At 37.1% G+C, this 16,210-nt stretch overlaps 1 protein-coding gene across 1 annotated transcript; it reads left to right on the top strand.

The window, feature by feature from the left end:
- Positions 1-3,747: 3,747 nt before the first annotated feature.
- On the top strand, positions 3,748-5,076 carry LOC149956281 (uncharacterized). The gene has a single exon (XM_090166829.1). It carries the CDS (start codon positions 3,748-3,750, stop codon positions 5,074-5,076), a length of 1,329 nt encoding a protein of 442 aa, XP_090022955.1.
- Positions 5,077-16,210: the final 11,134 nt, after the last annotated feature.

Genomic DNA, 16,210 nt, shown 5'->3' with positions numbered 1-16,210 from the left:
GTGACATGACAACCGGGTCTTGTTTTATCCGCTTTGAAACGCTTCATATCTCGCCGCGGAAAATGTACAGTGATTGTGGATCAAACTTCATCGGCGCTGTTCGAGAAATGAAAGCATTTTTGAACAGTACGACCAAGTTTCAAGATGGCTTTCTATGGAAGGTATAACTTGGGATTTCAACCCGCCAGCGACACCACATTTCGGTGGCCTTTGGGAAGCTGGGGAAGAATCGATCAAATATCATTTGAAACGCGACATGGGACCCACCAATTTGACCTACGAAGAAATTCAAACCTTATTGTGTCAAATTGAAGCATGCCTCAATTCTAGACCTTTGACCGCATTAAGTAGCGACCTTAACGATTTGAAAGTTTCTTGAACCAGACTTGACGTCTGAAAACGAAAACCGCCTTAATCGTTGGCAACTCGGTCAACAGTTGCTCCAACATTTTTGGAAACGTTGGCGTGGGGAATATTTATCCCGGTTACAGCATAGACCAAAATGGGCTTCCGAGAAAAAGAACCTTCAAGTTGGTGACCTCGTATTGCTTAAGGACGAAGATCTTACGCCAACCAAGTGGAAACTGGCTCGCATAGTGAAGTTTCACCCAGGAGTGGAGGAGCTAGTTCGTGTAGTTACTGTGAAAACCTCAGACAAAGAACTTCAACGTCCTGTAGTAAAAGTTTTCCCTCTGCCCTTGGATTAATTCTCAATCTAATTTAGAAATGTTATTTCAAGGCGGGCGGAATGCTCGTTCACATACTATCGGTTTTTGTGTAAGAATTTTGATTTCTACCCTACACTCTAGTCTAACGCTGTTTTGTTTTTTTATTAGTAGTTCTACGTCACCCCCGTCTAAAAGGACCTTGATTTTTTCCTTTTGGAAAAAGCTTTTTGTCTATAACGAGGAGCGAGAGTGATTTTTATAACGTTTTTAAGGAAATTTAGGAATTTGTCATGTGATGGTTGACTGACAGAAGTATTCCTAGCCCTTACTCAAAGATATTAATTCACCAAGCCGGGGGAAGATGGCGAGAAAATGCGAGTCGTGGCCTTTCGTGGCGTGAATTAAATCTGAGTGAGGGGCTTACATACGGGGAAAAGAAATAAATGAAAAATGGGGGAGATTCGAATTCAGAATGGAAACCCTAGCTGATTATTATTTTTATTAATATTGAAATAATGTTTTAACGTATCAACTGATTGTAATACATATTCTTATAACAGATGGAATTATATGATTATTGTTATGCGGCGCCACTAACTGCAGAACGTGGAATAGCCATTACAATTTATAAATTGGCAACTCCAGTATAATTCAGCACTTTAGGTAACCTATTTAGACAGGCAAGAAATGCTTGCGTTGCTCTCCACCAAGTAAGAAATAGTATTCTAGCTACCAGAATTCGTATTTAATATTTGACTACTTGTTCAGCTTTGTATTAAAAGCCTCTCATCAGTAATTGCCTTTCCCACTGATTGGTTTTTACATATAGATGGGACACACATTCCCGTAATTTCCCCAGAGGAATTTCAAACGGATTATTACAACAGAAAAGGGAGAAATTCTGTTGAAATACGAGCAGTATTGGATCTTCGAGGAAGGCGAGTTGCTGACTAATTTAAAAATAAAGAATTTTAAGTATTTTAGATATAAGAAAATTTGGAAACTCAATTATTTACAAATGGGTAGTCGTTGGAAATCTCTTTCCCCAGGTAGGCTTTTTTAATAAACATTTAAAAACAAGGTGTATTTTCATTTATATTTCGTAGAAATTTTTATAGTTTATGGCACAGAGATTCCACTTTTAGTGAATGGTTAACCTGCATACCCTTTGGAACCGTAGTTCATGAAAGTATTCTCTATACGACGTCCAATCTCGTTTACGCTCCTAGCTGTAAAGTCTGCTCGATGCTCTACATCGGTGATACTGAAAGACGGCTCGCCGACAGGTTCAGGGAGCATCTGAGTGACATTAGAAAGACGCCAGCAAAGAACCACGTCACCCAACATTTTAACCACGTTCACAAGATCAATGACTGTTCCATCCGCGTCATGAAAACTACCAATCTTCCCACGAAAGGCCACCGCACTGAAGAAAACCGCCTTATTTTTAATTTAGCCACAGAGTTTCCGTCGGGGTTAAACATTAAATTAGTTTTTAGCTAGGCTGGTTCGTTTTTAGGGGGTATTGTTGTGTTTTTTGCGGTCATCCCGACTTCGTGTTTTTCCCGCCCGCGTTCGACATTGCTCGGTTGTCGTCTTTTTCGAACGAGGACGGTTTTTTGGTTGTCGGGTAGGGGTTTGTTCGCAAGCATTTGATGTTTTGTTCCCTCTCAGAACCACGGCCGAAGTACCGCATATTTTTCCCCAATGAAGCTTAGTTTTCTCCCCCACTTCTTGGTCTATTTACTTGTTCGCGTTTTTACTCAGAAATTCAAGACACCACCAGGAACGCTCAATAGCATCATGTCCCGGGTAACTCAAACCCAGCTCATTGTGCTTCAAGATGAATTACTGCCAAAGAACTGCATCGACACAAATTATGGTGGAAGGGGCCAGAATTCTTGCATTCCAATTCTCACGATTCTGAAACTCCGCCGATTATGGACTCTCCGGAATGTCGAATCGAAGAAAAAACTCCAGCCGTAATAGTAGTGGTCGGTCAATTGGACGCAACGCTCTTGACACGTTATTCTTCACTTAGCACTCTTTTACACGTGACCGCGTACGTTCTGAGATTCATTCAAACGTAAAAATGAAACCAAGGTCGCCTTATAAGTCCCCAGGTCCGGATGGGATTCTTCCCATTTTGCTGCAGGAGGGCAGCGATATTCTCTGCCCGCTGCTCTGCAGAATCTACAGGGCTTGTATTGCCTTAGGGCATATTCCAAGCTCCTGGAAGCTCTCTAGGGCCATTTTTATCCCTAAGCCCGGTAAGTCAAACTACCTGGAGGCTAAGGCATTTAGGCCAATTAGTCTTACCTCTTTTCTCCTAAAAATTTTGGAGAAACTGGTAGACTGTTATATTAGGGAAGAGGTTATTTCCAAACGCCTCTCTCTACTGCTCAGTATGCCTATCAAAAGGGCAAATCTACTGAGACCGCCTTACATGGCATTAGCAATTGCCTTGAGAGAGCAATTGAGTTTAAAGAAATCGCTCTTGCGGTTTTTCTCGACATTGAAGGGGCCTTTGACAAGGTCTCAAGTGCAGTCTTGATGAAGGCTGCCAAGAGGTTTGGTATCAATGACACAATTTGTCTCTGGATCAAATCTATGCTGACGAACCGAAGGGTGACATCCCTCCTGCTTGGCGATTCCCTGACGGTCTCCACTAGCCGTGGGTGCCCACAGGGGGGGGGGGGGGGTTCTCTCTCCCCTGTTGTGGTGCCTCGTGGTGGATGAACTGTTGAGGAGGCTGAACAGAGGGGGGTGCCGCTGTTTTGGTTACGCCGACGATATTGCTATCATTGTCACAGGGAAATTCCCAACGACAGTTAAGGATGTTATGAGGAGAGCTCTTGCATCGGTAGAAAACTGGTGCAATGAAGTGAACCTCACGGTTAATCCCAGTAAGACGGTTCTGGTTCCCTTTACCCGTAAAAAGACAAAGGGAGCGTTTAATGGTATTTCCTTGTTCGGTACCAACCTGGAGGAAAGCACTGAGGTGAAGTACTTAGGTGTTATCCTTGACAACAAAGTAACATGGAAACCACATCTTGACTATATTATCAAGAAGGGAAAAATGTTATTTTGGAGAATTAGAAGTACGGTCAGCAAGTCCTGGGGCTTGAGTCCTAGAGTTGTTTACTGGCTTTACACAATGATCATCAGACCCATACTGTCCTATGCAGCTGTGGTCTGGTGGCCAAGGGTTACTCTCAAAACGGTGCAGTCAGAACTGCGCACTCTTCAAAGGCTAGCTTGCGTTGGCATAACAGGAGCTATGAGAACAGCCCCAACTGCTTCTCTAGAAATTCTACTGAATATACTTCCTCTTCATTTGTTTATAGAGGAAGCTGCTACTTTTGGTGCCTATAGGCTAAACCAAAATGGGTGGTGGATGGCCAATAGTTGGGAAAAGAGCCACACTACGCTTATTAGGGATATTTCCAGTCGGTTACCTGTCCTCTCAATGGGTTCTGACAACATGGCTGCTGAACTTCGTTTTAATAAGCCTTTCGGCTTGTACTTCCCTAGCCGCACGGAATGGTCAAATGTTACCCTCGGTACCAGAGGGGAAGTTGTCTGGTTCACCGATGGGTCTAAAACCCATCTAGGTGCGGGCGCAGGGATGTACTGCCTAACGACCAATTACGGCTTCTATGAAAGCCTTGGAATTTACGCAAGTGTCTTTCAGGCAGAGATTTCTGCTATCTGCTTCTGTGTTGACTTCTGTCTGAAGAAGAACTATCGCGGGAAAGTTATCCAAATTTGTTCGGATAGCCAGGCTGCTTTAAAAGCTCTAAACCAGTCTAGTGTTTCTTCTAGACTGGTTCTTAGCTGCTTGGATCACCTTTTTAATCTCGGGACGCTTAATAAGGTTCAACTTTATTGGGTCCCTGGACATGAGGGGTATCATGGGAATGAAAAGGCTGACGTCTTGGCCAGGGAGGGTGCGACGGCTGGGTTCTGTGGACCAGAACCCGCTGTCCCTATCCCCCGTGGCTTGATACGCAGCCTGGTCTCCAATTACATGACTAACCGTCAACTCGAGATTTGGCTCGAGATGCATGGCCAAAGACAGGCTAAGGAGTTTATCCCTGGCCCCTCTAGGCAAAGGGCGAAAGAACTGCTTTCGCTCTCGAAATCTAGTATAAGGTTGGTTACTGGCCTGCTTACAGGTCATTGCCAGCTTAATAGACATTTAAATCTTATTGGTATCAGTGATGACCCACTATGTAGGGCCTGCAAGGCCGAGGAGGAGACTGCCTCTCACGTTCTTTGTAGCTGCGACTTTTATGCGGCTCAAAGACTAGAGCATCTTGGGATGCATCAATTTGAAACTAACGACTTCTTTAATATGCCGGCCAAAAATATTTTAAGGTTTGTGTCGGAGATAGGACTTTTCTAAGTGACATGACAACCGGGTCTTGTTTTATCCGCTTTGAAACGCTTCATATCTCGCCGCGGAAAATGTACAGTGATTGTGGATCAAACTTCATCGGCGCTGTTCGAGAAATGAAAGCATTTTTGAACAGTACGACCAAGTTTCAAGATGGCTTTCTATGGAAGGTATAACTTGGGATTTCAACCCGCCAGCGACACCACATTTCGGTGGCCTTTGGGAAGCTGGGGAAGAATCGATCAAATATCATTTGAAACGCGACATGGGACCCACCAATTTGACCTACGAAGAAATTCAAACCTTATTGTGTCAAATTGAAGCATGCCTCAATTCTAGACCTTTGACCGCATTAAGTAGCGACCTTAACGATTTGAAAGTTTCTTGAACCAGACTTGACGTCTGAAAACGAAAACCGCCTTAATCGTTGGCAACTCGGTCAACAGTTGCTCCAACATTTTTGGAAACGTTGGCGTGGGGAATATTTATCCCGGTTACAGCATAGACCAAAATGGGCTTCCGAGAAAAAGAACCTTCAAGTTGGTGACCTCGTATTGCTTAAGGACGAAGATCTTACGCCAACCAAGTGGAAACTGGCTCGCATAGTGAAGTTTCACCCAGGAGTGGAGGAGCTAGTTCGTGTAGTTACTGTGAAAACCTCAGACAAAGAACTTCAACGTCCTGTAGTAAAAGTTTTCCCTCTGCCCTTGGATTAATTCTCAATCTAATTTAGAAATGTTATTTCAAGGCGGGCGGAATGCTCGTTCACATACTATCGGTTTTTGTGTAAGAATTTTGATTTCTACCCTACACTCTAGTCTAACGCTGTTTTGTTTTTTTATTAGTAGTTCTACGTCACCCCCGTCTAAAAGGACCTTGATTTTTTCCTTTTGGAAAAAGCTTTTTGTCTATAACGAGGAGCGAGAGTGATTTTTATAACGTTTTTAAGGAAATTTAGGAATTTGTCATGTGATGGTTGACTGACAGAAGTATTCCTAGCCCTTACTCAAAGATATTAATTCACCAAGCCGGGGGAAGATGGCGAGAAAATGCGAGTCGTGGCCTTTCGTGGCGTGAATTAAATCTGAGTGAGGGGCTTACATACGGGGAAAAGAAATAAATGAAAAATGGGGGAGATTCGAATTCAGAATGGAAACCCTTTGTCATTAATCAATCACAAAATCTTTATTTGACACTGAATTTGATAAAACACTAAATACAGAAATGAACAAAATTCGGGGAGATTGAGGGGATAATCTTAGTTTGCTTCTTGTGATGGTTAGGCCATCTCTACTATGGTTCTTTTAGCTTTTTCCAACATAAGAGGGGGGAATTAAAACAGGAAAATATACACTCTTTGACCATATATTTCTAATGAAACTATCGCTTACTATTTTCTTTGGGATCGGTTCCAGTATCCCTACTCTCAGGCATCTTGGACTCATTGGTTGGAGGGAGCAGAAACAAATATACACTTACACTAAATAATAATAAGCACTACAATTAAACTACTACAATTAGAGATTCGACAATTACACAATGGCAATGTTAACTCAAAATAAAACTAAACAAAAATGGCTACAACGAGGGTACAATGCGAAATAAAAAAATATAGTTCGAACTGTATAAATACACGAAGCGAAATGAACTCTCAACCTCGAGGGGGCTTGCTTTAAACCTTTTTCTCGAACAATAGCATGGGGTTAAACTTTACTTCTAAAACTATTTCTCTACTTTCACTGGCTACGTCGTATTTCGACCCTGGGTACACTACAATGGGGGGAGGGCGTTATGATGGAAATTCTACTCATCATTTTATTTCGGTGTCCTCCGCTACGTTGTCGTCTCTTCGTTTACGGAATTTCTCGTTTCTCGGTTTACGTAAGATGCCCGACACACGCACTTCACAGAACGGGACGTCTTTGGAGCTGCTTGTTTACACGTTTTCTTTATTCACACTTTCTCTTTATTTACTCGTCTACGGTTTGGCGGCCGGATTGCGGGTTTCTTCCTATATTATTTTACTTCACAAACTGACGTGGGCGTAGGTACTTCAGGTTTCGGTCTGAAATGTCCGGCTAGGCTAGGGAATCGGTCTCGGTCATCTGGTTTTCTTCCCTCGGTGCGTCTAGATTTTGGGTGATCAACAGGTGATTCGAGGGTGCTGAGGGCATTACGCTTCCCGGATTCATTACTGCTCGGCTTATACTCTTCCGGTCGGAATGTCCTGGATGTAGGTCATCTATGCAGTCAGTGATGGTTGTTTCGGTCATGAGGGCTGCATTGGGGATTATTTAATATCTAAGCGTGACTTCATCGCGCATTATTTTATATTAATCTCGACATGGTCTTTCTCTTGCCCGGGAAACAGAGTTCTCACGGTAATGAAGGCGGACTTCCTTCGTGGAACAAGGTGAGCTCTCTCGAGTTCTCTCAAGTTCTGTCCATTTCTGTCTTTTTGGGGCTCTGTCTCTTGGTTTTGTTCCAGGGATTTTAGGGCGGAGTTGAAAATAAAAAACGATTGGTGACCTCCCATTCTATTTGGGTCATTGGTGCACCCAAGACTCGGGTCCGGTCATGGGATGTAGGACGTTGTCTGACCCGCGAAAGATCTCTTGGGGTTGGTTCTGCGTGATTGCGGGGGTCTCAGTGTTTGTGGGTGAGAAGGTGCCAGGAAATCACGAGGTTATATCATAGAGAAAGAAGGAAGGGAAAAGATATTTAGAAAGGGGGCGACGTAAACTCGACGGTAGAGAGAAGCTCGTACACTAACGCGCATCGCCGTTGCGCATCGTCATAATATGTAAGAATTTGAAACTTTGACCCACAGTGAAAGCTTGGATTAACAATAGTAGTGCCTACCTGGATACATCACTCTAGCTTTCCGTGTGCATTTCCTAAGTGTTTGTTACGGGTTCTGCCTTGTAAAAGTTTTTGTGTTAAGGGAATTTCGGAAATTACCCGTTAACTTCGCCAAAGCGGCGCTGCTGTCGCAAAAGTCATTTACTTGTCAGGATTTTTTTCAAGTCATATATCCAGGTAGGCACTACTATTGTTAATCCAAGGTGAAAGAGACAGCTGCGGAACTTCTGCCACGTGCTTAAAGGTAGTGAGTTTTTAATTAAAATGGTTTACCACACAAAGTGCTGCTATAAAAATTGCAATAGCAACACTAGATATACTAGTCAAGAAATTCAATTTATACCATATAAAATTTTAACTTACTTTTAGTTTTACAGATTCTACCGAACTTTGGTAAGCCTTGGCCAAAAAACGCAAACGAATAGAGAAAGCTCTCTCTTGACTATGTCGTAGTTGCGCACAACGATGCGCGTTATTGTACAAGATTCTGTCGGTAACCATGGTAGCCATATGAAGCGAAGAGCCGCTTCGTGAAAAGGGGAAATACATTGAAATTCGCCTTCACCATCTCTTCCCTTCCTTATTTCTCTATGGTTATATTTATTTTGTTGTCAAGCTAAAATATCCAGGCAGACTTTTGACCTATGACCTGGCCTTGGAAAACGTGCGCTTTTTGTTAGATTCGGGTTACCTGATAGTGGGCTAAAGGCCCACTAACATTACAAAGGTTACATGGGAACGCTGTAAGTTGAGGGAATATTACTGGTTTGGTTCGGCAAGCTTCTGAGAAAATTTGGGTTGGGTCGGGTCGGAGAGAGCTTTTCACGGTAATAAAAATGAGTAAAAAGACACCAATTATCTCCGGATGCCAAGGGCTCTTCATTTTAACATTGCTGAAGGCAGAGTTTTAGTTTATAATTTATATTAAGTACCATGTTTAATTAATTCTCTTAATTTTATATTTTTTAGTGGGGGTTCATTGAGTTCTATCAGATTTTTAAACTATATTTAATTTGTATGTATGGTTCAAAAGTTATTTTAGTTTTTAATTTATCATTAATTTTAATTTATATTTAACACTGTGATTAGTTTTATTAAATAGAGCTCAACATTCTAAGATATTTGATGTAGGGGGCTTAAAGAATACTTAACAATAACTGTCAATATAGAGGGTCAAGAGTGCGAGGAAAAATGTAATGACAAAAGTAAATAAAACAAAACAAAAATGTAAGTATGCGGGGGAAAGTGAACCTGAAGGGTTACATTTTCTTTTGTCGGGACACAATGCAAAAGTTAATTGTTCAGTTTTTCTGTATGTTTTTTATAATTTTTGTAAGTAAATATCAGTTAGCTTTGTACAAAATTGTTTTCTTTCATTAACCTACGAGATTACCCACAAAGTCTTTTAAGAGTAATTTCTACTTCAAACGTTTTTTATCAGGAAATAACAAAAGAGCCGCGGTAGGGAAGATTTCTGTAGAGAAAGAGTGTTTGTGTGGAGTAACAAGGATATTTGTCCAGGGTATTTATGCATTTTTTGGGCCGATAAAGGAACTAAATATGACCAAGCTGAAAATGTCAGGATCGAAGAGGTTTATGGTCCTATATAACCTCCCAAAAATCCCGAAGCGTCCGACTATGTGGTTCACCGCCATCTTGAAAAATCTAAGCAAATTTTCCAATTTAGCTGAAATTAACAACTTAAATAGGCTATCATCGCAGAACGTAAGAGAACATCCTTAACGAAGAACAGTTCACGAAGGCGTACGGAAGAAGTACACTTAATTAACAGGAATTTGGCGAAATTAAGCCCTCGTTGACCAAAACCACTGAACAAAAATGTACAAATATACACTTAACCAAAACTTACACTAAACCTAAGAATATAAAAATGTATCGAAAAAATTTAACCCTTACTATAAAAACCTCTTAAGTCAGAATCCAACTTATCAATAAGTTGTTTTGATGGATTTGATTAGTTTTATAAAGTCAATAGAAAGTAGACAAGAGGAATAACAACTGTAAGTTTGGTAAGACTTTGAAGTGTATCGCAATGTTTTAAATCTAGTGTGGAGATAAATTATAGTTCCGGTTGCTTTTGTTCTTGTAAATGCATAATTTATGTCACTGGCACATGCGCAGTTTACAAATCAAAACGCAAAAATTATATAGTAATAGCCAGCTAGGCTAATACCCAAGGCACCACCTTAGGCCCAAGTCATCTATCGACTTATAATGCCATTAAACAGGTGGCTGGGTTACAACGCGCAGGAAAATGGTGGCAAGCCCTTCATGCCACGCGAGCCAACAGCTCCCTACACTTACTATTACCATTAATCTCAATAGGTTTTATGGAAAGAGGAAAAAGAAGCACTTGTGGGAAAACCCCATTAACCAGTGGGGTGGGAACTTGCAAACTCAGCGCAGAAGGAGTAGTTCCGAGTTTTCACCCAGTGCCACAAGTTGGGATCGAACCCGGCTTCTGTTGCTGCGAGGCGATAGCACTAACCACTCTGCCACCCCACCTTAAATTCAGTGCTTTAGCAATTTACAAAAAGAAAGAAATATTTTTTGTGTGGGTTTTTGTTTTGAAATTGCTTTATACTGTTTATAATGTTGCAATAATTTATTTAAAATATATAAAAAATTTAATTAATTTAATTGTTATTAACTTTTTAATATAAGCGTATCTTTCTTGTTCTTAACTTCTTATGTTGTGCAAATTCCAGAAACGTACACAATCATTTAATAATGTCCTTAGATATAAAAATTGTTAGTACTGAACAAATTATTTAATGTTAGTTTTATTAATTTCTGTCAAGTATTAATAGTTTTAATGTCATACTTATTGTTAATAATTTGAAATTGGCACCTCCAAAATCATCTCTTCCATTAGCAGATTTATTCCGAGGTGACTTTTACGAAGTGAGAAACCTTAGTTGTGTTTTCTAATTTTGACAAATATTAAGCTTTGTGATTAAAATGTAGTTAAAAGTAATATGTGTTTAGTTTTTTTATATTCAAAGCTTTCAAAGAACCACTCCTGACTATTTATATAAATTTCCAAAATTTTGATTTAAATGTTAATTCTGGCTTAGATTCAATGAAAATTTGAGCTAACCAAACACATTTCATGCTCAAGTATTAATTAATTATGTTGTTTTGGGTAAAGGTGGCTCTTCGATTACATATTTTCCAGTAAAACACTCAAATAAGAGTCCCACTTACATTATAATTTTTACATAAAGGTGAATCCTAGTTGTGAGTGGCGTTGAAAAATCACCAAGCTCCATTTTATCATGTAGAATAAGTGATTTATTTTAAATTTAAAGTGGTATATTTTTACATTAGGCGATATTGTTTCACATAAAGTGATATTGTTTCACATTAAGCGGTATATATTTAAACATTAAAAGTTTATTTTATTTTAAAACGATTTATTTAAATAAAAAGTTATTTGTTTAACGTAATAGTAATTGATTCGTTTCCAACTGGAATTTAAAATTCTTCAGTCAGATGCCGAATATTTCATTAATTTTTATTTTATCAACCTACTCAACTGTTATCTTTCAATTAGGAATTTACCATGTCCACAATAAAAGCAATGAAACGTTAAAATTTCTTATTATTCATTGTGAAATTTCCTTACATTGCTCTTGGGTTAAAATAAATTGTGCAAATTTGGTTCGTAGTGTGCAGACGTTATAGGCAATATTATAATCAATCAGCGTTGATTTGGACAAACTAGAGCCAACTTGAACGTACATATAAAGACATTGAACGACACCAATCTGGTTTAGTCAAAATCGTAAACATTTCTGATACTTGTGGTCAATTTATTTTAACATTGTTTATTCCTTTCAAATTAAGTTTCAATTTTCAAATAAATCATTTGATAAACGAACACAGACTTTCCTATTTGATTTGAAATGAAAAGTATTGATATTTTAATTTAACGAGAAAATGAAACTTCACATTTCATATAACATTTGTTTTTGGATTATTCCAAATATCATTAAAATATAGAAGTCGTCATTTTTGAAAATACTATGGGACAAACAGCTTTGCTTTTAAGTCTTAAACATAATTATCATCTCCTGGTGCATGTTCTTACTGTCGCGTTCTTACAACATTATCGTCAGAGCCGTCTAGAATATTTCCTGGGGAATGGGAATTTCGTAATCTTATGATATTTCGGGTATTTGCCCTTCTTGTTGGAGTTTTAACAGTAAAGCATTTTTATTCACGATTTATTTAAATAAAAAGCAAGATCATTCTACAAAACAATAATTTTTTTTAAAATCTCGATAGTTTTTAAACAAGATACCATCTAAATATTTCCACTAAAACGGCTTTTTGGGACCAATTAAATTCCATAGAAGTTTTTATTATGTCTAAACTGTACATGTTAACATCTCTGAATCGTTGAAACTTCTCTATTGTTTTCAATCAGTGCCCTTTATTAAAGTTTAGTAAAAGAGCAAATTAGGATGGGTAATAACTTTGCTACACAATGTCTTTTAACAATTTGTGAAAAGGTCAGTTCATATCGAAACCAATTTGTGTATAGGCTCTTTTATTATCGTAGATTAAAAATACTAGAACTTTATTAATACGCTTTTCCATTTAAGCTGTATTAGGAATATAAATCTGACAAATATCAGTACCACTGATTGCAAGCCATTCAGCATACGGTTTGTAAAACTATTAAAATTATTAAAACGAAGAAGGATAATAGTAGTCCAATTATCAGAATGACAACAGCGAATAAAATATTTTCCATGTTGAGGACCTTGATCGAATGATCTTCGTCTTTTTCAAACGCGTGTGCGCAGATTGGTTCTTCCTCCATTTGCTTAAGATAGTCTTTTTCCGGTAAACCAGCTTCAACGTACCGCTCAATGCTAAAATAAGATTAATTAATAATTTTATAAAATAAATTGAAATGGTTTAATTAACAATGCATTAGTACCTACATGTATTTATACGGTTCAAGTTACGATATTAACAATGAGGTTTTGAAGTTTTACTTTTCAAAATATTGAATATGAACTATTAAAGTCAGATTTATTTTAACAAAAGATACAAAAACCCTCAGGACGAACACGACAGTGATAGAGAAAAAAACACATCGATATTTAAAAACAATAGATATGGTTATACTAGTTATTCAAAATGTTTTTAAACATCATTGTATTTATAAGAAAAAGTTTAATTTTTTTTAGGAGTATTAATTACATTACTCTTGAAATTTTAGAAAAAAAAGAAAGTGATAATTTGCCGCGTGTATTTGGTTGGTAATTGGAATTTAATAGATTGAATATTTCATCAATTTTGGACTGGCAAAAGTTTTTTTTTTTCAAAAATAAAATTTATTGGTTCTTAGACAAATATTTTATTTTTTCGTTATCGTAAGGCATGTATTTTTAAGAGTGAGTGTTTGCCAGCTAAATGAGTCTATTCTGGTACTTTTAATTTTTTTTTAAGAATTTTGAAAGTGAGCTTTGATCTAGCTAAGCTGAGGTAAAGTAGCATGGAAAATTCTTCTGCCTCGGCTAACTGCCCTTGCCACGAATACTCGGTAATAGAGGTTTGAGTCAAGAATTATGCCTTAGTCTTTTGGAGTGTCAGAGTGAGCTACTGTTTTGATGTTCATTTTTAAGTTAATATGGTTTGAAAAACATTTCAAGCCTTTTTTCAATTGCGAATAACTACTTTTCCTTTTTAGTGGCTTTATTTTATGTTTGGCAGAAATTAATCCGATTTTATGTTTCCAAAAGTAATAAGATAAAACTTTTTCAGACCCTAGGATAATTGGTACTCTGCTCCAAGAAAGGCAGGCTTTAAAAACACGTTGCAAATCTTTAAATTGTTAATATCACTTTTATTTTGAATTTCTAACTTTAAAACAATTTTTATCAGATTTATTTTGTATTTCTAAATTAGAAACCGTTTTCATCATTCGGTTACTGTATAAAACGGTTTTAAATTTAATGTAGTTTTATTAATGTGAATGCTTTTCAAAAATAATTTTTAAGTATATTGTGTGAATTGTTCTCAAAACTGATTTGAAAAATAATATTTTCCTTATTTTCAATTTCGAGATGGAAATAAGCATAATTCCTTAAATATTTAGCGGGCCTATTTAAGCAATCCATTTGCTTTAGCTGCAGTTCTCTCACTAATTGAACTTTGTTTTTCGATTGCTTTGAGTTTGAAGAAAAATTTATTAATAAGTGCATTTATTCCAATAAATACCCCCATAAATTTGTTTGTCTTTTTTAATGTTAGATTTCATTCGCGATTCCAGACAGCTAGATAAAAATATTGTAGAATTAACTGAAAATGTGTTCCTATTGGAATTAGCTGATTCTAAGCTTAACTTACATGCTGAAAAGTGCGTTTTTGAACTCCTCGTCGATTCCTCTGCGCACCATAAAGTGGTACAATTCTCCAATTACTTCTTCCTTCGAAAAGTGTATTTCATTGTTTTTTTCGTGGCAACGATTGAAATACTGAACTTCGAGCTTTGATAATTTTTCCGGCTTAATAATTACAGCAGATCCTTTCCCTATCGCTTGTTCAATTAGCCCCCACGGCATTTCCTCCACCGTGTGCAATCCGTTGCTTTGGACCATTTGTGCGTAGACTTTTCGCTGTGTTTTCAATTTACTATTCTAAACAGTGAATAATATGACCAATGTCACACGGGTATAAGAAACATTATCAACCCCTAGGTAAAAGAACTTAGCCTGTAACTTTTTCCTTCGACCACCTTTTGTTGAAAGTAGTAGAGGATTTAGCAAATATATAACTAAGTAAGATACTTAAATACGAATTTGTGTCCTAAAAAAATGTTTTATGACGCACACAGAAAAATATTATGGTAAATTTTACAGTAAGCTGCGGTCGGCATAGATGCCAGCAGAATGCTGTTAATTTCACAACCAACTCTGACTGTTTTTTTATTGTCATGCTTCCTGTTAAATTTACTGGACACTCTGCTGTTTAAAAATACAGCAAGATAAAATTATATTTACAGAGTATTGCTGTTTATTTAACCTTCATTCCAGACGTATTTAATACGGTAAATGCATGCAGTTTTTACAGTAAAATCCAATGTTTGTAAAATTCCAGTGTTTGCTGTAGTTTTAGTTATCAAACGTATTTAGTACAGAACCCAAAAACATTTTCTACGTTATTAGTACTTTGCACAGCTATTCTGACTTGAACCTGGTTTTTTAATGCTTGTTGGTTTGAATGGATAAATTACTTCAGCTTTTATATAAATTATATAGGTAGGATAGAAAAAAATCTTATTCAAAAGCTGAAGTATATTTTTTTATTGAACACCATCACTTAAAAACAACCTTGCCCAAGTCTGATAAGCTGCGTTGGGTAATTTTTCGATTCAATAATTGTAATTCTGGGAAAAAAATTGCATGCAATTAAGTTATCACATTGAAAGAAGCTTCAGTGTTTTCATAGTGAAATGTAAGGGAAGTTGGCTTTAAATATAGTGGAAAATTACCTTTGTTATTCTATGTTCACCCATTGAGTATGGTAGCAGATGAAACAAAATTAATTAGCCACTTTAATACTGTAATATATGCAAAGTTTTCACTCAGAATCAAAATTATTGAATCCAAAAAATATTTAGCTATTTTATTATTACCCTACAGAGCTAGTCAGACTTAGGGAAGCTTGTTTTAAGATAAGTTAAAAATGAATTTGGAAAAAAAATTGCTTGAGCTTTTAAATTTACGATACAGATTGGATCACATTTAATGTGATGATTCTGAGTGAAAAATTTGCATAAGTCAAAATTATTGGATTGCAGGAAACTAGTGTTTTCAGGGTGAAATTTAAGGGAAGTTGCCGTTAAATATAGTTGAAAATTATCTTTTTAAGTCTGAGTTCACCCAATTAATATGTTAGGAAGTGAAAAAAAATTCATATAGCAAGCTTTTATTAAATTTTATTTTGAAATTTTGGTATCCACCCTTTATCATATATTTAAAAGCTCAAGCATTTTTTTTCCAAATTCATTTTAACCAAATCTTAAAACAAGCTTCCCTACACATAACTGAACCAAGAAATATTTATCTACGTTATTAGTACTCTACACAACTACTCTGACTTGCACAAGGTTTTTAAAGTGATGGTTAAATTAGAATCAAAAAAATAAATTATTTCAGGTTTTATATAAATGATATAGGGTGGATCCAAAAAAAAATCTTATTTAAAATCTGAAGTAATATTTTTTAAATTGAACACCATC

This window comes from Leiobunum rupestre, chromosome 2, assembly GCF_980474605.1.
Source record: "Leiobunum rupestre chromosome 2, qqLeiRupe1.1.hap1, whole genome shotgun sequence".
NCBI lineage: Eukaryota > Metazoa > Arthropoda > Arachnida > Opiliones > Sclerosomatidae > Leiobunum > Leiobunum rupestre.
The sequence above is the reverse complement of the archived record's forward strand: the minus strand, read 5'-3'. Positions and strand labels throughout refer to the sequence as shown.

Bases quoted from the DNA above. Each gene is read 5' to 3' on its own strand.
- LOC149956281 (XM_090166829.1), top strand. From the start codon at position 3,748: ATGTTATTTTGGAGAATTAGAAGTACGGTCAGCAAGTCCTGGGGCTTG.